This window comes from Metopolophium dirhodum, chromosome 2 (genome assembly GCF_019925205.1).
Source record: "Metopolophium dirhodum isolate CAU chromosome 2, ASM1992520v1, whole genome shotgun sequence".
NCBI lineage: Eukaryota > Metazoa > Arthropoda > Insecta > Hemiptera > Aphididae > Metopolophium > Metopolophium dirhodum.
In genome coordinates this window covers 21,402,555-21,425,604 of record NC_083561.1, presented here as the reverse complement: position 1 = coordinate 21,425,604, position 23,050 = coordinate 21,402,555, and the positions used below count along the sequence as shown (strand labels likewise).

The 23,050-nt window shown below is 29.4% G+C and overlaps 3 protein-coding genes and 1 non-coding gene across 5 annotated transcripts; 2 read left to right on the top strand and 2 right to left on the bottom strand.

Moving 5' to 3' along the window:
• The first annotated feature begins 868 nt into the window (after positions 1-868).
• Positions 869-975, top strand: LOC132939997 (U6 spliceosomal RNA). The gene has a single exon (XR_009664049.1). It is a non-coding gene; the product is annotated as a U6 spliceosomal RNA (small nuclear RNA).
• Positions 976-1,442: 467 nt separating this feature from the next.
• Positions 1,443-8,802, top strand: LOC132939371 (thioredoxin domain-containing protein 11). The gene is made up of 13 exons (XM_061006500.1): positions 1,443-1,911; positions 1,991-2,204; positions 2,274-2,507; positions 2,586-2,774; positions 2,866-3,063; positions 3,126-3,216; positions 3,314-3,569; positions 3,627-3,728; positions 3,847-4,033; positions 7,579-7,806; positions 7,865-8,058; positions 8,145-8,283; positions 8,345-8,802. Exons 1-13 carry the CDS (start codon positions 1,745-1,747, stop codon positions 8,585-8,587), a joined length of 2,442 nt encoding a protein of 813 aa, XP_060862483.1. The 5' UTR covers positions 1,443-1,744; the 3' UTR covers positions 8,588-8,802.
• On the bottom strand, positions 8,743-9,527 carry LOC132939373 (H/ACA ribonucleoprotein complex subunit 3). The gene is made up of 3 exons (XM_061006501.1): positions 9,332-9,527; positions 9,016-9,058; positions 8,743-8,945 (listed from the first exon to the last, which is right to left on the bottom strand). The coding sequence occupies exons 1-3, from the start codon at positions 9,383-9,385 to the stop codon at positions 8,848-8,850; spliced, it is 195 nt and encodes a 64-aa protein (XP_060862484.1). The 5' UTR covers positions 9,386-9,527; the 3' UTR covers positions 8,743-8,847.
• Positions 9,528-14,302: 4,775 nt separating this feature from the next.
• On the bottom strand, positions 14,303-22,994 carry LOC132939973 (kelch-like protein 17). Of its 2 annotated transcripts, none has more exons than XM_061007422.1 (8): positions 22,543-22,991; positions 18,388-18,520; positions 18,088-18,322; positions 17,824-17,999; positions 17,091-17,187; positions 16,495-16,651; positions 16,284-16,387; positions 14,303-15,815 (listed from the first exon to the last, which is right to left on the bottom strand). In XM_061007422.1, exons 2-8 carry the CDS (start codon positions 18,477-18,479, stop codon positions 15,573-15,575), a joined length of 1,104 nt encoding a protein of 367 aa, XP_060863405.1. In that variant the 5' UTR covers positions 18,480-18,520; positions 22,543-22,991; the 3' UTR covers positions 14,303-15,572. The 2 variants fall into 2 exon arrangements, with proteins under 2 accessions (XP_060863405.1, XP_060863406.1); XM_061007423.1 differs by having other exon boundaries at positions 15,586-15,760; positions 22,543-22,994.
• Positions 22,995-23,050: the final 56 nt, after the last annotated feature.

Genomic DNA, 23,050 nt, shown 5'->3' with positions numbered 1-23,050 from the left:
TAAATTGTAAACTTTAAAAAAAATGGGGGGGAAATATCTTACTACACTGAAAACAGTCGGGGTAGGGGTTAAATTTCCGCGATTCATAACCAAATAGGTCGATTTGACCCTAACTGAAACTAACCAAATAGATCCCTGATGGCCTGATTCAACATTTAGTTGAATAATGAACTTTGAAAGCGATAGCACAACTAGCACTAGAGCTGGACTTAACGTGGAGCGAAACCTATAGGGCCGACATTATTGTACCTATTTTCATATTTTTATTGGTTGCTCAAAAAATTGCTAGTTTATACAAAAATTTGTTTCATAACCTAACGATTTTGTATTAGTTCAAAAGTGTATTATCACTATTATGCATACCTAATTGGGAAATTTTGAACTATTAGATCAGATATTATTTAGGATTTCGTACATTTTTAAGACGTTTTCAAATCGAGGAACCAAAATAACAATTAATAATAATTGTTCAATATTTATCAGCATTCAGTAAGCTGTAAAGTAGTGTAAACCATTATCGTTGTTTAGTTTTCAGATGAAGAGAAATTCCAAATAATATAGAAAAATACCACACCCGTTTTTATTAATAATTTAAATAATTTGCAGTATAAAATATAAATAATCTTAATTTAATTTAAATTAACAAGTTAGTATTTACTGTTAGAGAAAAAAAAAATATTTTAACAAAGTAAACAACAATAATCGGTATGAAGAGGCATCACGGTGCTGCGATCTATCGACGAGAGTCTGTACGCGATGCGTACATCGGGATAATCCGGTATTCACAGAACGAGTGAGACTCTCTCTCACAAGTGATGACATGTTTAGAACGTGTACTATATATACTGGTGAAACGACTGTAGCCAATGTACTTGCTTCGGCAGTACATATACTAAAATTGGAACGATACAGAGAAGATTAGCATGGCCCCTGCGCAAGGATGACACGCAAAATCGTGAAGCGTTCCACATTTTTTTGTTAAAATTTTCCTTCGTATATTATTATAATATCAGCACCGCAATTTTATGTATCATTTTTTAACATCATTATTGCGATTTTTTTTTTTACAGTGGAAAATGTGTTTTGAATAATACTGATTATTTTAATATAATAATATTTTAATAATTAATGTTTCATAATTATATGTAAATAAGTAGAAGAAAATTTCCCAAAATTACTTAAAATATATCACACATTTTAAAAATTGTTCAAATATGCATTTTTCATAAGATATGACGAAATATGCAATAATATTCAAATTTCAAATTCAAATGTGGCTGTGAATTTATAGGCGACTTTATTCAGGCGGTGAATCGGTAAAATAATATCTTAAATCGTGGCGATCAACGACCACTGCTTATCGGTTACCCGTTAATCGTTATCAGAATAACTTCTGTGATAACACTCTGTATTATCACAGTTATTTGGCGTACGGCATAAAATCATCGCCTATCGGTTCTGCTCTGCCGCTCAGCTTACGTTACAAAATATAATATCATGATACACGTATTACGTAATACGTATGCTTTATAAGATCAAACCCTAGGTTTGAAAATTAGTTATTCGTTCCGTCATTTATCGTTCGACTTTGTGTTGTTCACCGAATAAATCTACCGCTGAGATCCATCTGTATATTCTGAGTCAGCGTAGTCATCGAGTCAAGGGACCGGGTGCCGACCAGTATTGGCCGCTCGGTGTGTTAATTGACAGTCTTGAAATCCAGCGGATCCAATGAGGTTGAATAATGAAAACCGTAGTGGAAGAAGAAGCCATCAAGGAGCAGCCGGATGAGGCCACGCATCAACCGTTCAATCGGTACAAGCAGTTGAAGATGTTCGTCCGACGGCTAGGGAAAGAGTTGCTGTTTGCGCTGTTTGTTACGTGCACTACATACGCAACAATAATAAACATGTAAGTTGGATAAGTACAGAGTTGTGGAACATATTTGTATTTGTTTCATGATGATTTTTTTTTATTGACATAATTGTAGACAAAATGATTATGACATCAAAGGCCCAAAACCAAAACCATTTTTTCGTGCCAATTCGTGTGTTGAGGATTTCTACACAGGAAATTTAAAAGCTGTATTAGAAAAAGCTACCCTATCTGATGTAGCAGTTGTAATGTTCTACGCTCCATGGGATGCTGATTCTATTGATTCCCAAGAAGCGTTCATTGAGGCTTGTGAAAACAACATAGACGAAGTAATTAAAATATTTTAATAAAACATATTTTTTTACTTGATGTGTGTTAATCAGTATTATTCATTTTAGGTATATTTTGCTGCTATTAATTGTTGGCAACCTGAAAGTATTTGCAGTAAAGTACTTAAAGGCAACAAAGTATATCCTATGATAGTTGCTTACGATTACACCAAAGTTGGGATTTATTATTCAGGACCTCCAAACGATGCAGCATATATAACACGTTTTGTAGACACTATGAAGCGCCCAGTAAAATTATTAAATAGCAAATTAGATTTGTTAAAAGTACATCAGCAATATCATGTAAGTATTTACTAAAAGTACATATTATCTATGTATATTAGTAGTACACATTATATTATTATAGTGTCTGCTTATCAGAATGTTTTAGTAGCATCAGTCGATTTTAAAATTCCTCAAGGATGGGACATATACAAAATTGTTTTGGATGCAGCAATTAATCATTTAAAAGCAGATCCATTGCAAACTTATGTCAAATGGTGTGTTGCTACTTGGCCATTAAGTAGTAATGAACCATTAATTAAGTTACTCCTATGGAACCACACATTGGTGAATATACTAGACAACATTTAAAAATAGAGAATATATTATGCATACAATTGTTTTAAATAAAATATAAATTGTTCTTAAATTTGTCAAGGCTTTTAACGAATCATTTGTGAATCATGAAACACTTGGAAAATGGGTAATACAAGAGACCAGATTAACAACACGATGGGTACCTTCTATTGCTCGCAGCAGATCTCTTATACTAGATAATAGTTTTAAAAATGGACCTACTATGTTATTGTTTACACCACATAATCCTTATTTGAATTTTAACCCAATTTATTCAATGGTAATCAATATTGTTTTAATAGTGTTTAGTAGATTAATAATAAAGCAAATGTTATGTTTTAGTTTCAATTACTGAGTATTGAATACTTCAGTTGCCAAACAGTTTCCATTCCAGCAAAGTATATTGCGAAATATTTGATTAAAGAAATAAAATGTACGTAAATAATTCTACTAATTAAATTATAATATATTATTTTAGGTTAATATTGTAATTTAAATATTAAACTAAGAATTATAATTTTATTTTTTAGCTTTTTATAACGAACGACCAAAATATGTGAAACAATGTCATGAGATAATAATGAATAAGTATCCTGATAAAATGGCTGGTATTCTTAAAAAACATAATGCCACAATAAAAGTAGAAAATCAAGATAGTTTTGATTTAAACACAAACATGGAAATGAATTATCTTAATAAAGCTCTATGTAAAATGTCTAAAAGTATATTTTTTGACCACAAAATAAGTTATTGTTCAAATGATTTGGATAAGTCTAGTAAGAAAATGTAAGATATTCTATTTGATAATATAGACAATCACCTTTAATCTTTATATTTGATTAGAGCTAAAATTAACTTATCAAATCATGTGAGTACAGAACACTTTATTGAACAATTGAAAGAAACTGAATGTTACAGAAGTTTACTTGCCAACAAATATTTTAGGCAAGTATCATAATACTCACAATAATATTATATATTTTATATGCATGTTTACTTATAATTTTAAATTTTGAAAATATATTTTTGTTTTAACTTATTATTTATGTAATTTTTTTTATAGATTTTCTAAACCTGATGAAGCTTTTATATATAACACTACTGATGCATTAAAATCAGCGTGTTTAGCAAACAAAAGTATGACATTTCTAGCTTTGGATTCAAATCATCATTATCATACCGCAAAAGTTTTTGGCATAAACTTAAATCACTATCGTGAAAAAACTGCAGTTGTGATTTATGATATGAAGGTATTGTTGAGTATAAATTATGTAAAAAAATTAAACATACAATTGGTTTGTGCTCTCTTATATTGATTGTATATTTGTATCTGATTTTCAATTGAAGTAAATATTAGGGTTTCATAGAAGTTTTTCATGAGAAATTAATCCATTTTTTTTTCTTATGTGCAGTGCAATTTCAATATTTTATGATATGTTTGAAAAAAATTATTACTTTTTATATTTATTTTATGATTAATTTAATCATATTTATTGTTTTCAAATTAAAATTAATTTGGTCATGTAGGTGTCCGCTCTTCGGAGGTTTCCTCTTTAAATATAAGTGAAAACGCTTGCTAATGGGTAAAAAAAAAATAGTTCATATAAATTAAATCTGAAAGAGAAGATTCTTTTTTCTGTGAACCCTTTTTTGGTAAGATACTATAATAATTTTTATACCTATATAGATTGAAATAATTTTTGTGATTTATTAATAATTTATTTAATCATAAGGAAAAACAACTTATAATAAATTTTCAACAATCTTAAAATTAATTTCAGCAAGCGTGGTGCAAACTAAACTTTGTAATCTGTATTTAGAATTTCTTATAAATTTCATATCACAAAATACCCAACATGTGTCAATGTGATTGAAGGGAATCGAGTGCCTTTAATATTTTAAGTCCCACTTTTATTACATTATTTTTCTTCTACTGCTGCAATAGATCTATTTGTTTTATTGAAATATTAATTTCATGATTAAATTGGGAACAACATATTTATTTATACAAATATTGTATACTAGAGATTAATCACATTCACATATTATAACTTAAATGAAATGAAAATAATATTAATTATGAATTAATATGGAATAATATGTAGAATGTAGATTTATATATAAAATATTAAAATATGCACTAACTGCCACAACCAAAAATGCTTGAATTATATGCATTATAAAGTTCAAATATGCTCTAAAAAATTTTATTGAAAAAACTCCTTCAAGCAAAAAGTCACTAGTACGTTACTACTTAATCACGTCTACCATGTTATTTTTGAAGTCACTTATCACATATACCTTTTATACGAAGTACCTAGTATAGATTGTATATTTCTTATAAAAAAAAACTATTTCTTCATAAATCATAAACATTTTTTTTATTTATTTATTTATAATACCTTAAGTAATATAATACATACCTAAGTAAATTTGATAAAAAGAAACTAATTTTATATGAAATGAGTTTCACATGATGAGAGTTTAGATGCTTGATGGTTATTATGAAGGGTTCAATTATTAATAACATGCTATAAAGCATTGGTTCTAAAGAATATTCATTAGGACTATATCATTTTTGTATTTGAGTTTTTGAATGCTAATTGAGTTTTATAAAATTCCAAAAGAGAGATTGGTAGTTTGTATATTATAATTTTTTTCTTTCGCTGTGCTTGTTTGGATTTTAATAAAGGTTGATGAAGTCTGTATTGTGATTTTCTGTTTGTTTTAATGTGAGTTCATATGTTAGTAGTCTATACATTCAAGATATTTTTTGTAGAATATCTAAGTGTAAATATTGAAGAGTTGGTGCAAAGATACTTTAAAAAATTGAATTTGATTTTTAAATAAAGATAGAATGATCTAGATCAGCGGTACTTAACTTTTTGTAGATCACGGACCCCTGATGAAAGATTTTTAGAAATCGCGGACCTCCTTACCAAATTTTTTTCGAAAACTTTTTTTTTACAAAATATTTCATGTCATCATAACCAAAATTATAATAATTGTTTTATTTTACAAATTACATAAGTAGACATAACAAAACATACACATTTATAATTATTTTCACTACAATTAATTTTTATAAAAATGTAATATAAAACTAAAATTGAGTACGATCGATCAATTGCGCTTTGTGACAGTAAATATAGGACTGCCGATACTACAGTGCTGTACGCATGAACAACTGATAACTTAATAAATTGTATTAATAATACAATTATTTGGTGTAGAATCTACATATTATATATTATGAAAAAAATAATAATAATCCAACAATATTGTAATAATACGCATGCACACATGTCACTTATTGACGTATATTATGTTTTAAGGCTGCCGCGGACCCCCGACATGAGTATCGCTGACCCCAAGGGGGCCGGGGACCACAGGTTAAGAACTGCTGATCTAGATTCTTAAGAATTTTGAGTTTGTCGAGTAAAACAGTGAGTCAGATATGAACAAATTCCTAAGCTACATCTAAAAAAACAGAGCAGTAGTATTTTTTTTTCGATGGATGACGTGATGAAATAAAAAAAATTGCAATGTGTATGGTTTAATGTTTATATTTTAAACCAAATTGTGTATTATTTCTTATTAAAATGGAGTAGATCTTTTTAACAATTAATTTTTCCAATAGTTTGTAAAATTTAGGGAGGCTTTGGGGCTATATTATGATATATATAGAACGTAGGAGGTTTGTTTGGATTTAAAATTGGAATTATGTATTTTTCTTCCATAATGGGGGGAAATAAGAGAACTAGGTCAGAGAAGCTTTATAAGTGTGTATTTAAAATAATATGTCCTTTTTTTGTAGGTTTTTATGATAATATTGATTATGTCCGAATGCTTTTTTGTTAAGAGATTTTTTAACTATAAAAATTATTTGTTTAAATTCAGAAAGGCATTGGCAAAGTTGGTTTGTTAAGTTAGTTTTCTATAGAATGGGAATGTTTATTGTCATTTATGTGTGTGTGCTGTTGGAATTTTTCATGTGTACTTATCTTATAAGCTTATTTTTCATTGCATATAGCAATAAAATTATTTGTATTCCTGGATGACTGAATGGAGGTTTAGGTCGCCAATGATTTAAACATTTCTTTATACCTATCTAGATTAGGTTTTAATTATTTGAAAGTGGTTAAAAAATGGTTATAATATAAGATTGATAATTTTCAGTTTTATATTTTTATAATAGATATAACTGCAGCTAATTTCCTAGATATTTTTGTGAACTGGTATACTATACGGTCTATCAATTTATTTCAATATTAATCAAAAAATATAAAACAAAAATTCTTTTATCTAGATAATCCTATAGTTATACTTTGATTAATATTTTAATCCAAAAAAATGTAATTACATTCTTAAGAGGATGTCACACCCGCATATGTTGTCTTACCAATGCATAATATACTAAAATGTACGTCCAGCAGTTTCAATTTTGTATTCTTACCTTAAATATTAGAGTGAATTAACTTATTATCAAACTTTAATGTAAGAACATTATTTGTGTTCTCTCTTTGGTTTTTATGATATTTAAATTTTTAAGTGAAGATCATTTTCAAATATTAATATTTTTTGTACTCATAAATCACTAAGAAAATTAAATATTGTTAAAAACCGTTACGTGTGGACATAACATGTCTTGCATGCGAAACAACACATGCGGGTACAACGTCCTCTCAACTTATGAAATACTTCATGTTTTGTTTTCTCACTCATAAATGCTTTTTGGTTTTAATAAACCACATTGACTTTTACTAGTTTTCAATTGTCATGTTTTTTTTTCTAGTCAGAAATGGTGCATACATTACCAAAGTCTAGTCATGTTACAAAAGATACAATGACTCAACTACTGATAGATTTTCTTGAAAATCGAGCAAAACGACATTTACGGTCTTCAGATGATCTTGATATTAACTTTCATTTATATCAAGGAAAAGGAAAAGGCAAAGAAACAGTCTTCATTGAAACATTAAATTCCAAAACATTTAATGATGCAGTTTTCAACAACACTGACGTAATGTTTACCAATTGTAAATATTAAAATAAATTGTAATGTTTTTTTTTTCTTATAGAATGTTGTAGTATACTTTTACACTCCATTTTGTGCGTATTGTCAAGTTGTTGCACATGTGCTGTTAAGTGTTGCTCGTTTAATGCGAAATGTCAAAGATCTAAAATTTTTCCGCTTCAATGCTAGCGACAATGATTTAAGTTGGCATTTGACTGTACAAACATATCCTTCAATTATAATTTTTCCTGCTAAAAAGTAATAATATTAGTAATCATAATATTTATAAAAAACTTTTTTTTTAACTAATTGTATAATGTAATTTTTCTTTTTGGTTTATATAGAAAAGCTGAAAGTTATGTATTTCCATATAATACTGAACTAACGTCCAATAATTTGTCTCAGTTTATTCTATCTAATCTATTACTAGAGACTCGGTTACAAGCTATGGTTGGCCTATGTACAGTATGGGATTCTTCTGAGGTAGTATTGAATTAATTAATTAAAATGTATATAGTAGGTAATATATAATTTATGTTTTTAGGATTACAACAAACAACTACATTACTGTCTTCGAGATATTAAACTTGACTGCGATGCAAACATATCAAAATCACTTCAATCATACCGCAGAGGTCTTGTATACAGAGAAAAAAATAAAAATGTTACATTAACACCTATCTTTAATAGATTGAGGTATTTAAAAGCTTTCAGTCTCATTTTAGATGTAACCCATAAACTAAATTCCAAATCAATGCAAAAGTTTGCTGAAATTTATAACTTTTAATTGTTTCTATTCTAGTTGTAAGTATACAATTTAGTATACCTATTGTTATTTTAAACTTTGATTATTGTTAATTTAAAACTTTGAAGCACTCGTTACATTCATAAAATTTACATTTCTTGTGTGTTATAGGTTTAATTGAAAACAAACTGTGATAATGTTATATGATAAAAAATTATTTATTTTATTGAATTAAAGTTGACAAATTGGGTTTTCAATTCATTTTTTTTTCATTTTTTTCCTCGGTGTGTCAATGTAGGATTTCAGTATTCTGGTGCTGGTTTTTGTGTGGGCAGAAGTCCAAATCTTTCCTTAATACGAATCCGCTCTTTGGAATGTTGATCAGTTGGTGTAAATCGTGCTATAATTTTAGGTCATTAAATATGATTCTTAATAAAAAAAATAAGTAATAATAATAGTAGCAGTCTCACCTGGATGGGCGCTTAAAGTTTGGTTGCCAGAAGGATCCATTTTCTATTCATAAATGAAAATATAATATTTTAATATTAATTGTAGAATTAATTTATAAAAAATATTATCAAGCCTAGTTTTACGAGTGTTAATAGTGGTTAGATTTGTCAATTGACAAATGCATTATGTTATAGTATAATTTAAATAATTCGTATTTGTAAGGTTTGAAGGAAATAGTCAAATCTGTTACCCACAATTATTACATCCAGTCATTAGACTTCCTATTTAAATGTAAACAAATCTAAGCAATTACTGTGACAGAAACGTTTGCGTTACCTTTAAAGTGTAAACCCGAGTACCTTCTTCACCGCGATAATATCTTAAGAGCATTTTCAGGTTTTCAGCGATAAAAAAGTACTAAAAGTATTGACTATTTAAATTTGTTTTGTTCAATGTTCACTTGAACCTTTATCAAAACGCTACAAGCTTAAGCACGTGGTCAGTGTAGCCTAGTGGTTTTTTTACTTTTTTAATCACTTGTAGACGGACTTCTTATCGGCTTCGGCTATCATGGTTGGTATTGAAAACGCGGGCAGCGTACGGTGTGACCAACATTTCTATACACAGTGGCTCTACCAACAACTGGTAACACTACTGTCTTGTTCTTTGATAAGTCGTTTACTTTTTTTTTTTTTTAGATTCTGACCATTTCTGAGTGGAACGATGAATGTATTGATTTTACAATCATGTGTGTTTTTTTTTTGTGTCTGTCGTCCCCTTTTAGAACAGTAAATATGCTTAGATTTTCTTCAACAGTTTTTTTTCTGATAGGAAAGTGAATCTAGTTGATATTTTGGGGGGTTAAAAGTAAAATTTTTCCAGTAATTTTCAAAAGTGCCGTAAAAAACAAGAAAAATTAAGGAAAAACGGGAATTTTTATGCAAAATCTGTTTTTGAGAAAATCTGAAAATTTTGGTTTTTGGGGTAACTCTAAAATAAATTAACGTATATACATGAAATTTTCACTGGTTGTTTATATTTGCATTTTTTATACACGATAAAATTTTAAAAATATTTTGATTTGTTTTGAACTGTTTAGAAACATTTTTTCAGTTTTCAATTTTATTAGTATTTTTTTCTATGGATGTCAAGAAAACTTTTTTTGTCAGGTAAAAAAGCTTAAAAACCTAATACAAGGCTCCTACTATATTGTTACAATGATATTAGAAAAATATTAAAAATTCTTAGTCACAGTTTTTATTTATAAGCATTTAAAAGTTAAAATCTTGACAAAATACGGAAAACCACGAAAATTAGCAAATTTTGAGTTGAGAAATCATAAAAATTTTTATTTTTAAATCTAAGATTTGAAAATGTAATACAAGATTATCCATAAGTTTGTCTACCTTTATCAAAAATAAAATGTCTACAAGAAAGTCAAATTAAATTTTTATGAGCCTTTGGAATTCATATTTTTACAACATTTGATATTCACTCGATTTCTCATGTAGGTAACGATTTTCTTATTTTAATGTAATTATAAAACGAATGACTAGATCCTTGAAAACTTCACTGAATGTTTATATTAGCATTTTCTATAGACTTACCATACAATTTTGAAAATAATTTAACTCTTATTGAGCTGTTTACGAACATCGTCAGTTTGAAATTTTTATAGTTTTTTTTTCTATAAATATCAATAAAGTTTTATTTTTTGGGTAAAAAAGCGTGAAAATTTAATGCAAGGCTCCTGATATATTTTTACAATAGCAGTTGAAAAATATTAAAAATGCACAGACACAATTTTTCTTATAAGCATTTAAAGTTCAAATTTCAAATTTAATAATTATTTTGTAGTTAAAAATGTATAAAATGTTCAACTTTTATAGCTAAGGATTGAAAATTTAAAACAAGGCTCCACGTAAATATGTTATACATAAATTACTTTATTCACAATAATATCATTAAATATACTTAGGGCCGATTTCACCAACACAGTTAATCACGGTTAAAGTTAACCGGAGTTTTAATCGGCCGAATTTGGCTGGTTAAATATCTGTTATCAGCCGATTAAGCGTTAACCGTGATTAACTGTGTTGGTGAAATCGGGCCTTAGTAATATCATAGGCTGACTTACCGTTTTCGCTCAGAATCGTTTTTCTTATACAATAATGATATTATATCATTGAATTCAAATTTAACACCATTCATTACACTGACCCACTTGTAACCTACTGTATAACAGAGCGACATTCACTTAGTACTTACCCACCTTTTTTTATTATGACAATGTTATAATTAATCTCATCAAAAACACTTCGTTATAACATAACATTATAATGTTAAATACTTAGTCAACACATTGTTTATACATTATTAATTATGAAAAATACTATAGTGGTTACTTAATTGTATTTATTCAAGTATACTTCTACGTCCTGCCAAATAGTTAAACATATGTTGACTAAGTATTTAACATTACAATTGATCCTATTTGTCATCATAGGTATTTGTAATATTATAAAATCAGAAAAAATCTAAAAATGCCCGACAACCTCTTTGAAGCCCTCAGCCCTACACATGACAACACCAACAAAATAATCATATTTTTAAAACAAATTAACATGTATAATTTAATTTAAGAATTTATTGTAAAACTATACTCTATTATGTACTAACTACCAATTTTGTTGCAAGCTAATAACCTAGTAGTTGATGCTGTACCATGAATAAAAAAAAAAAAAAAAAAAAAAATATTATAAAATGGCATTTTACTTGGTTTCCATATTATATTATGTCTTTTAAAGGTTTAATCATTACTGAGTTTATTTATTTTTTTAACTTGGCTTTTTTTTATACGGAGTTATAGCGATTTGTTTTTGGTGTGATATCAGCTATATTTTTTTTATGAAGTAAGTCGCGATGTTATTTGACTGTATATAATTATAATAATAATAATAATCCATATAGCATGCATCGTTGGCCTCCTGTTGTTATATCTTTTTTTCGAAAAATATAATGTAAACATATTTTCCTCTACGAGGCCAGCGATCCATACTTAAAGACATATCGTTACATCTAACCCATATTTTATTATTATGTTTAATAATTGATGTGTAATCAAGTCTCAAGAGTCATAGATGATGGCAAATTACAAAATTAAGAGCATATGATTTGCCATCGACCTTAATTGTTGGCACGGGTAATGAATTAATCATCTGCAGATTGTTTATTTTATTATTAAAATTGTTCCAAGTTTTCACGTTGACGTTCATGTTTTTTTTTCAAATGAACAAATTCACGTACCTACTTTGAAATAACCGTAGGCGTGCTCAGATTTTTTTGGCATATTGTCTACTATTTTTTTAACCACCCACCCCTTCAAAGTTCAAACTGTCCCCTTTCAAAAAAAGTATACACGCCTACTAAAAATGCATAAATAAAACATACTCAGACAGAAAATTAAACTGTAATATTATATAAATTAAACAACGTGTCTCCCGTGTTCTGAAATGCAATGCCGTGATAATGCTTCCAGCAATTAGGTGGGCAGAACCTCAGGGGATAACCTTTTTGTAAGCCTTGTAAGTTTTGTAAACCTTTTAAAGTTTTTTGCCTATTTTTTGATTCTTATGTAAAAATAAGACTTCAGATGAGGCGATAAATGTATATTTATATTCTATTTTACAATAATGCGTGTACATGTGTGTTTTAAATTTTTTTTTCGATCATTACTCATTAACTTTTGGATAAGAGAAATATCACCACACTGGTAAACTTTTACGTTTTACGTTCACGTGGCCAAAAACCTCAATATATATTAATGGTATTTTTTGGCAATACCATTAATTATGTTACCGTAATTAATAATTATTTGAAAAACAGAAGTTTGTATCGCCACAGTACACTCCTTAAGTAGTACAAAAAATATCAGAGATTTTGGAAATATATCTTTCGGTAGGTATACTTGCTTAATATGACTAAAAATGTTATCAAAGTTTAAAAAAATCAAAAATAATTAGTTTTTAAATTTGAATAACTTTTATTTGAGTTCTGATTTCGAAAAAATAAAAACGACGTTGACAGTAAATTTTCTTTTCTTTATAGTGAGGAACATTTGGTTGCTTAGCTTGGACTAAAGGCTGAGTGGCTCTTACCCGCGCAAAACAGTTTTTGCAATGTTTTACATTTGTAAGACGGAAAAAAACACATGCCGGTGTATAGCATCCGCTAAAAAATTCTAAAAATGAAAATTTGAATAAATGTACACTATTAGAGGGAAATTGAACATGCTTAAAAAAATCACTCTGTATATATAGCTTGTATGTTGTAGCAATATAACCTATATAGGGGTAGGTACGATGTGATCAAAATATTATCAATGTACTATATTGGCGTTGTGCAGTTGTAACTGTTTTTATCCATGTAACTATATGTATAATAAGTATTAAGTATACCTAGATTTTCTCAGTGAAACCGTGTAGGTATAGAGGTATATATTAAATAGTTTGGCGATTTATCGATAGTGATCATCTTGTCCGTTAAAAGCGTTACACTGTTTTAATTTTTATGAGATACACAATTTTTGGGGTACCTATACCTACCTATAACTTATGACCAGCATATATTATATATAGAAGTATAGAAAGACTCAAAAACCGGTGTTCAGCATAATAATCATTATTCAGCCAGGTATTATTAAGACAATTGTGTACATAATATGTCGTTAAATTAACTTTCCATTTTATTCACTGAACAAAAAATTAGAGTGCTATTTTAAAACCGAATATTTAAGTATTTTTTTCTCATTAAGAAATTTGTCTATTTATTGTCGTTGAGTCAAAATTAATTGCTCTATGAGAGCCAGTGAGATACAATAACTACCTAGCTGGGTACTATTGGATAGTATGTAGTATAATATTTGGCTATATTACATCCTACGATGGTTTACGCACGATTTATGTAAAATACCTACAAAAGATATGATAATAATATATTATTTATATATTTCAAATTTGCTCTCCACATTGTGTTGACTATAAAACGGTATAGACAATTAATTTCACTGTACACATATATATTGTATTCTCTTTGTGGGTGAATCCAAAGGTTTATTGTAATCGGTGTTATTATTGGATATTTTGTAAAATATAGTGTAATTAACTTACAAACCGTAAACGCTCATAGATTAATGCTTCTATATCTCTAAAGCAGGTACACAATTTCTGACGAAATCGTAATAAAACTCATGGAGAATATGAATATAGGTATTAGGTACAGAAGAATAACAATATTAGTAAACAAATGTACAGTCATATTTGTATACTTTAATAATAGTAAATGCGACACTCTTATACATTATATAAATAATAATTGTTACCTTCCACAAAATATAATGCAATAAGACTAAGCGGTATCATATTTTGTATTCCCTTATTCGTTATTAACGGTGCAGGTAAAATTTTTCAACAAAAAAAAATATTTTTTCATGATACTTAAAATTTAAATACTTAACTGATAAATATACACCTTAAAAAAACAATTGAATGTATTCATAATTTTAAGGTTGAGTATGAAAATGATGTATAATGAATAAATATTTTAAAATATAATAATAACATAATACATATATGTATATAAGTATATAATAATATAATATGGCTTTGAGACTTAATAACAACACTAGCTATGATGATAAATTGTATTATAATTTATAATATATTTTTGTTTGTATAAATCGTAAAAATCGTAAATGTTAAGCAAACACATATAAACATATTAAACTTAAAAATATTAAATTTGTAAACAGTATAATGAATCATTATATTCAATATAATCAATACTTCAAAGGTAACTTTGTAACAGTTCAGAGCGTGGATAATTTTGTATTTTTTAAAATTTTTTAAATACAACACCACATAAGTACCCACTATTATGTGTGATTGAAAATCATTTATGGAACATATTATTAAATACACAAATGGCAGATGAGCATTTAGTTCATTGAATTTTTATGTAAATCGTGTTTCTAATTTCTATTATATTCATTGGTCAGATATGTGCCTACGATTTTTTATCGAAGGATCTTTTTTATTTAAAATTTGTTTTCTAAAGTTATTTTTAATTACTAATTAATAAATAGTGATGTTTGATTGATGTATCCAACAATCAAGGTCCAAAAATTATTGTATGCTTGCTGACATATATAAAAATACTAATACATTATGACGTATATAGTAGGTAAATATACTGTAATACCTAAACTTTCCATAAACAAATAGTAATTTATTATACACGTATTAGGTACCTACGTAAGAAAGGATACATCGGTCCCGTTCGGCGCTATTATAATATAATTTATATTATATTATTTACTATAAATATTTAGTATATAATCTACTTGGACAGATAAGATAAGGACATAAGGTCTATGCTTATAATTTTAATTTTTCACACATTTTATAGTTCTATACTAGGTGTATTGTATTGTATTGTACAGTAATAATTGTTCATTTAAAGTTTTAAATTTAATATCAAACATTTGTTTTTATTTATTGAGTAGAAAATTATGTCCATACTAGCCAATACTTTCTTCATCGTCATCATCAGTAGTACCATCATTAATTCCTCTCCATATTTCGCTAAATCGTGTGAGAAAATTATTTTCATTCATATATTGATTCCATTCGATTTGTGGGAAATGATGATTGAAATCGAAATCTTTCAAATAATCAAGAAGGTTTATTGGTCCTCTTTCTGAAAAATCTGGTGAGTCCGAACAATTATAATATCGTAGATGCCTCATCTCATCAATGGTTAACTGTTCAATTTACAATACAAAAATGTATGAGATAAATGAATAAATAAATATTGTAAAAATCTTTATTTATAGAGGTAACTAAAAACTGGGGTCACTCTGCTGTATAATGGTAGTATGGGTGTACGAGGCTGAGCACGCCCCTGGTGTACTGAGTGCACCTCGTCATTGAGTTGTAGGTCACCGACTACAATTTTGATGGAAATTATGTTGAATTTGAACTCAATGTTAAATCATTATATAGGTACGAAGAAAGACGATTTCGAGCGGAGATGGCCTATCTGTCAGCCTACATGTCTTCTACAAAATAATTAGTGGTTTTGTTTGAATTTGTTGGTTGTATACGTGAGTATAGGTACATAAAAGGAGGGTAACGTGATTTCATACAAATTTGTAAAATTAAAATTATTATTAATCAATCTGTATTCTACATCCAGTAAGGTAATATTCATACAGTATTTTTATAATTACCTTCTTGGTATTTACCCTTGGTTTCGCATTTGTAATTATCTTTGACAATGAATCTCCGTATTTGTAATTAAAATGAACGATTACTTTTTTGACAATTTTCCAACCTAAATAGTTAACATGATCATTTTACATATTTTTATATATGATAATATTATATTATTATTATATACTATAATTGTTTAATTGATTTGTAAAATCAGCTTGAACTCACATTCAGGGTTAGAAGAAATGAGTGGATCTGATATAACTTCTTGAACCAGAAAATCTTTCGAAGTAAATACTAGCCTAACATTTGCCAACAAATCTGGCAATAAATGTTTTCGCTTAGTTTCATCGTATTTCACCCATTTCATGATAGCTCTATACACCTGAAAAATGTTTAGTTTTTTCATTAAATTACATAGGTACTTATGATAGTAATAAAAATGTACCAATAATATTGCCATAGGCGGCACTAGGTGGCACTAATATAGGTGTCATACATTTACCACAGTCTACGTGCGGGGCTCCGTCCCCCTAACATTTTACTTTATTTCAAGCTTCAATGTTTTCAATAAAAAAAAAATATTAAATATGTTTATCACACCTTAAATATTATTCCATGATTTCAGGATAGGTCATTAAAAATGTTTAAAAATATTTTTATTTTATCACATTAATCAATAATAAACGTGCCAGTTATTAAGAAAATAGTTCCTATTAATAATGTTGACAGCTGTTATGATTGGAATTGATGATTTTCCTGTACCCCAAAGATGCCGCCTATGAAATATTGTATTGATTTTATTTTAATAAGAGTATACGAACTGGTTCTTCATTTGTTACATGCAAATTATCGCTCTTTAACAATTGCATTATGTGCGTTACGTCGGCATCCAAAAAAGATTGATGTTCGGCTATATGGCTACGAAATAAATTTAAATTGTATACATCAACATGAATGTGTAATAAAATAATTAGGGCATGGTTGAACAGATGGATTGCAATAATAATTTTGTTCGAAGTGTTCTAAAACATTGTTGTTCACGAACAAAATTTAATTCATAAATTTGAATTTTTTTAAGTTTTTTGATATGAATAATAAGGCTTTTATACAACCGAATGGGCTTTTTTGCAATTCGTACCTAAGACAGTGATATTTCATATATAGGAAGTTTCCAGACTAAACATTGGTGATTGGTACGTACCCTTAGATCGATTTTTTCGGTGTTACGTCAAATAAGTACTTAGGAAAAATTAATCTCAATTATATAGTATTCATAAGTTCAAATCGAGAACGAGATGGACTATAACATTTTTATTGCGACCGACATTTATTCGCAGTTAAATTATGTAACATGTTAAACGATCTCGTTATTGAAAATGTATTATTAAAATGCTGTTTAGTCACACGATACATTTTAAATATTAAAACTATTTATGGCAATTACAATTATTCATATTAAATCGACTTTTAAAGCATTTTTCGCACTTTTTAGAGAATTTTAATCCATGCCCTACATTTTCTACAAAAACATAATAATATGATACATCAACTAACAGAAAACGTTGTAGAGCATAATTTAAACATATTTCAGACAATGTAGTCATCGCTCTTAAATCGGCTGTTTCTTTGAACTCCAAACAATTTTTGTCATGCACCACACACACATAGTATTTAAGACATGCATCTCGAATATCTTCCAATTGAAACATATCAGCTGCGTTCAACATTTCCTTTAAAAATAAAACGTTTATAGCATTAAGCATTTACGGTATATTATAGAATAAATGATATTCGTCGAGTTGAAAAAAAAATCATTACTTCTACGTTATCCTCTTCGATCGGAACCAATTCACCCGTGTACATAAAATCGATTACAATTTTCAAAACATCACTGCTAATATCATTGATTTGGATAACATCTTGAGTGGTCTCTTTGAATCCCCCAATGAACATACGTTCAAAATATTCACTCTGGGATGCCAACACACATTTGTGAGCATGTATTTCTTTTCCGTCTGTCGACTTTAAAGTAACGTCCCACTCTATATCACCTCTAAACAAACAAAATATCATCATGTCATAAAAGTCTAAATATTTTACTTCCATGTGTTATCTTACTTGCGAAATTCATCCAGTTTTGAATATGATGATTCATGGTGACGATGCTTGATGTGACTCAAGACCATATTTCCGTCAAGTGCTTTTGCCATTTTATATTAAGTATCAGTTTCCAAGTACCTATTAAGTACACCTGAAAAGGTAATTATTTATTAATCATAATGTCCATTGGAAACCATTTGTTTAAGCGCCATTAAAGATGTGAGAGATCTCAAAACAGTAATAGGTAATATTTTAAATGGGCGGGTCCATTTTCCTTCAAAAATGAGATTGTTTTCATCCCTGTCCATTTTGCTCCGAAATAAAAAATATAGTTTGTTCCTATTTTCCTACAAACATTTTTTTGGACTAAAATTATGTCCATTTTCCTTAAAACATTTAAATATTTAGCCGATATTCGTATAAAAAAAAACCAAATATATTTATGTGGTTCAATATTGTGAAACAAATTCAAGACAGAGAATCGTCAATGAAATTTATAAATTTCAAATTATGTAATATAAAAAGTAAAGTAATTATAATAATATATAGGTTATTACATAATATTGTTAATAATTTATTGGTCAATTTTTTTTTTTAATGTTTATTAGTTATATCTAACTATATTAATAAGTATTAAATTTGTGTTAAACATAAACATTATTTTTATTCTTAATTCCTTATTGGAAGAAATTGGCAAGTGGAGGAAAATTTAAAGATTTATTTACTTTTTTATTTTTTTTTAGGAAAATGGACAGTGGATGAAGACGACTATAGTCTTTTAAATGGTACGTTGAAAAAATATATTATTTTGGTTGATACCGAGTTGCGGTCGAGATTATAACAGGTAAAAAAAAAAATCCGAGTTGCGGTCGGGATCAAAACAGGTTAAATATCAAAATAGGTAAAAATCCTAGTTGCGGTAAAAAAATATGATTAATAATTATTATGTTTTAAATATTGACATAGTTACATATTATTATGCTAAATACAAAAATGAAACGGTCAAAATACAAATTTTGAACATAAAATATAAAGTAAAGAAATGCATAAAGAAAAAACTGTATTTATTCATACAATTTTGAAATCAAAAACATTAGAACAAGATAATGCTTTCTTGATAAATTAAAAATATTTGAAGATTTTATTTGTCATACGTTTACATGACAATAGTAAAATTCTATTAAACCTATTAGGTACGTTAACAACATTTATTAATATGACAAATATTTAAAATTTCAAAAAAGGGGGACCCTTGTGTTAATACCCCTCACTTTGTTTTTTGGATAGCGCTGGGAGTTTTTGTGCACAAACGTCGGGACCTTGTGCACATTTCTGCACAGACGATGCACAAACGTTTGGCACATTCAAAAATCCAAATATTTAATGTGGGGGGCTACCGTTTCAATGGCCTCCCATTTTGTTTTAGGGATAGAGCTTTCAGTTTTTATGCACAAACGATTGGACTTGGTGCACATTTCTGCACAAACGATGCACAAACGTTTGGAGTGGTCAGAAGTTCAAATTTCGAAAGTGGGGGGGGGCATTGAAATGGACGTTGAAAATAATAAATTACAAAATTTTGGCAACATCGCATATTATCGAAAATTGGATAAGAGCTCATCGGATAATCGATAACCGGATACTGACCGCAATTAAGACGTTAATTTTACCTTCAATATTATTAAGACCGCAATTCGTCTATTGCGACCGCAACTCGGACAATACCATTATTTTACACATATTATTCAGGGTCGGATTTACACCATAGTTTCCCCAATAAGCAACTTTTTTTTACCAGCTCTAACTAACTTTTTTCTTTCAGTAAATAATATTTTTAATATCTTAGTACTTAATGTACATATTCAAAAAAAAATTTTTTAGATTTTTAGGTTGCAGTTTGAACTAATTATGAGAAACTTTGTTTTAAAATTTCAATCCTTTGATATAAAAATTGAATAATTTATACATTTTTATATATAAAATAATTTACAAATTTTCGTAATTTTATGAGTGTTGTTAAAATTTGAACTTTAAATGTTTATGAAATAGTATATTGTGTGGCAAGGGCGGGAGCCGGGAAGTGAGTTATTTCAGTTGCGGACGAAGGTAAAGTAATGCGTACTATGCAGGGATATTCTATGCAACGATCAGACTATTCTACGAAATCATTTCATTAAAGAAAAATGTTTATGTGTCATGCAAGGAGGTTATAATAATATGAATATTAGATGAAACTAAAAACTTATGTTTTGTAAGCACTGTGGCTTAGATTTCAGTATCTGGTTGTGCCGGGTATACGCCCAGTGGCGTATACATGATTTCTGAGGGGGGGATCAAAACAGAAAATGACATAGCTAAATGGGAGGGGAAAATTGAAAAATCCTCCACCCACTCCAAATTTTTAACTTATGTAGAAAAATATTTAACAATAAGAAACAATGAATATAATTTGAATTGGTTCAAAACGTACATCAAACACAATATGGAAGATTATCCATTCCAAAGTCAATCGGAGGGAATCTGACCCCCACGTCACTCCTTGTATACGCCCAGCACTTTTGAGGATTTCACTTTACCCCTTGGCACTTTTTGGGATTCCCACTTTACTGCCCACTAGACAGAAAAAGGTCGCTTTCCAACGCTTCAACCGTCATCGAAAACTATACATTTTCGGTGCAGGTGGGATACAAAAAAAATTGTGCCTATGTATATTTTTGAACTGCTATTATAACAGCTTATGAGGAACCATCTATTACATTGTTGAGGTTTTTGAAGAAGCAATATATTTTTTCAATATTTATAATAAAAACAATTTGAAAATATCTATAAATAGCTCAAAAAGAGTCATCTCAAAAAAATATTTGGTAAAAAAGTATCTACGGTATTCGAATTTGTGTGGCAATTAAATAATAATAATATAATATGTGAGAAGCTCACTTTTTGAAGCATTGGATAGGTCAAGTCCGTAACGATAAATATATTATATTAGAAGCGCTTATGGAAAGCAAATCATTTTTTAAATCATTTAAAGTCCTGCAGGTTTATTATATTTTTGTAGGGGGAAATACACCCACCCCCCAATGTGTTCGCATTACGTCACCTTCCCGCAATCTCATTCGGGTTTAGCGCTGTAGGTTATCGCGTGGTTATTACCGCACGCGCATCAGATAAACAGATGTTTGAACGATGGACCACAGAATACAATAATCGATTGGACACTCTCCAAAAGCCATCTGTACGCATATGTCTAAGGTTCACATTATTCATATTATGCTGTGACCCAGGCAATGAACTGTGTATAGGATACAAAATATATCACATCCAATACACAATTATTATTCCTTTATATTATTGACGCGTAAAAAAAATTGTATTATTACAGTTCTGATTTCGACGACTATGATAATATATCAAATATCTGTTGAAAATATTAAAGCGATGAAAATTGTTCAAGGAGTAGAGTGTAGGCAAATCGCGTCAAACGTTGGTATGTCATTGCAGAGTGTGCGTGCGCATGATCTCGAATCTAAGTAGACAGTATACCGGTAGTAAGTGGACAGGGTGAGTAGGTAGCGGGGATGTAGGAATTTTGGTTTTGGTTTTTGGTTTATAACGGGTCCGGTGTATAACGCTAATGCGTATAATATATTATTACACTAGGTAGCTGTTAAAATATATATACCTATACGGTTATACAGATGATGGAAAGTATAGCGTTCCGGTTTTTACATATTATAATATAATATTGAATTTGATTTTGTATGCCCACAACAATATTATTTATATATTATGTTATCACATTAAATTTGGAATTTCAGAAGGTATTTGTCGAGTATAGCAATTTAAAAACTATCATATTTTTCGGTATCCCCAAACAATATACCTATTATGAACGAATACAATGTGATACGAACAGTATGATATGCATACAAACGTACAACTAATGTAATGTGTCGGATTGGACTTAAAACATTTTATAACAATGATGCGGACTCGACTGTGCTGCACATTATAATCGTAATATATTATGCATATGCGGCAGTGATGGCATCGGCGGAGGGTTGAACGTGGTAACATCGCGGCGGGGTGGAGTAAATGAAGGACACAAATAATATGAAATACGATCAAAACAGTTAAAGTCAAGTGGAAATTCGGTCAGACGATTTTACTTACAGTTACTCCTTGTCGACAGAACCACCTGCACGAGAACGCGTCACCGTTCGCGCAGGAAACCAACCTGCAGAACGCCTCGACTCGAACAGAACTTAAACGTGGTCAGCTACTTCGCGCAAATACCCATATGCGTATGATCCATATTGTTACATGGATTCGGGTCGTCGGAGGGCTGATCTGCAGAGAGCGCACCCGTCGCGTGGGCTGCAGATAAAATATGCTGATGGGTGTGGGGGTGCCGTCAGTGGGTCGTGGGTGTAGGGTGGGGGATGATGGTGCGGTGGTGGCGCTATCTCACTTTCGGATCGCGTGGGCCGCAAGGGGTAGAAGGTCGGAGGGGATGGCGCCCACGCACAACTGTTGGATTCGCGGGACCGGGAAAATCGATAGCGGGCGGTAACGTCGCCACATCAGCGGGGCCGCCGCTGGTGGACGGAGCATGTTGCGCGTCTCCTCTTCACACGGACGGGGCTCATACGGTGGCGTTGGTGGTGGTGGTGGTGGTGGA

Bases quoted from the DNA above. Each gene is read 5' to 3' on its own strand.
- LOC132939371 (XM_061006500.1), top strand. From the start codon at position 1,745: ATGAAAACCGTAGTGGAAGAAGAAGCCATCAAGGAGCAGCCGGATGAG. The intron at 2,508-2,585 runs GTAAGTATTTAC...TCTGCTTATCAG, and splicing joins AAGTACATCAGCAATATCAT to AATGTTTTAGTAGCATCAGT. The intron at 8,284-8,344 runs GTAGTATTGAAT...TTATGTTTTTAG, and splicing joins CAGTATGGGATTCTTCTGAG to GATTACAACAAACAACTACA.
- LOC132939373 (XM_061006501.1), bottom strand. From the start codon at position 9,385: ATGCTCTTAAGATATTATCGCGGTGAAGAAGGTACTCGGGTTTACACT. The intron at 9,059-9,331 runs GTAACGCAAACG...ATTTATGAATAG, and splicing joins CTCGGGTTTACACTTTAAAG to AAAATGGATCCTTCTGGCAA. The intron at 8,946-9,015 runs GTGAGACTGCTA...CTAAAATTATAG, and splicing joins AACTTTAAGCGCCCATCCAG to CACGATTTACACCAACTGAT.
- LOC132939973 (XM_061007422.1), bottom strand. From the start codon at position 18,479: ATGGCAAAAGCACTTGACGGAAATATGGTCTTGAGTCACATCAAGCAT. The intron at 16,652-17,090 runs GTTCGTATACTC...AACATTTTTCAG, and splicing joins ATGTAACAAATGAAGAACCA to GTGTATAGAGCTATCATGAA. The intron at 15,816-16,283 runs GTAATTATAAAA...TAAATTGAACAG, and splicing joins CAAGGGTAAATACCAAGAAG to TTAACCATTGATGAGATGAG.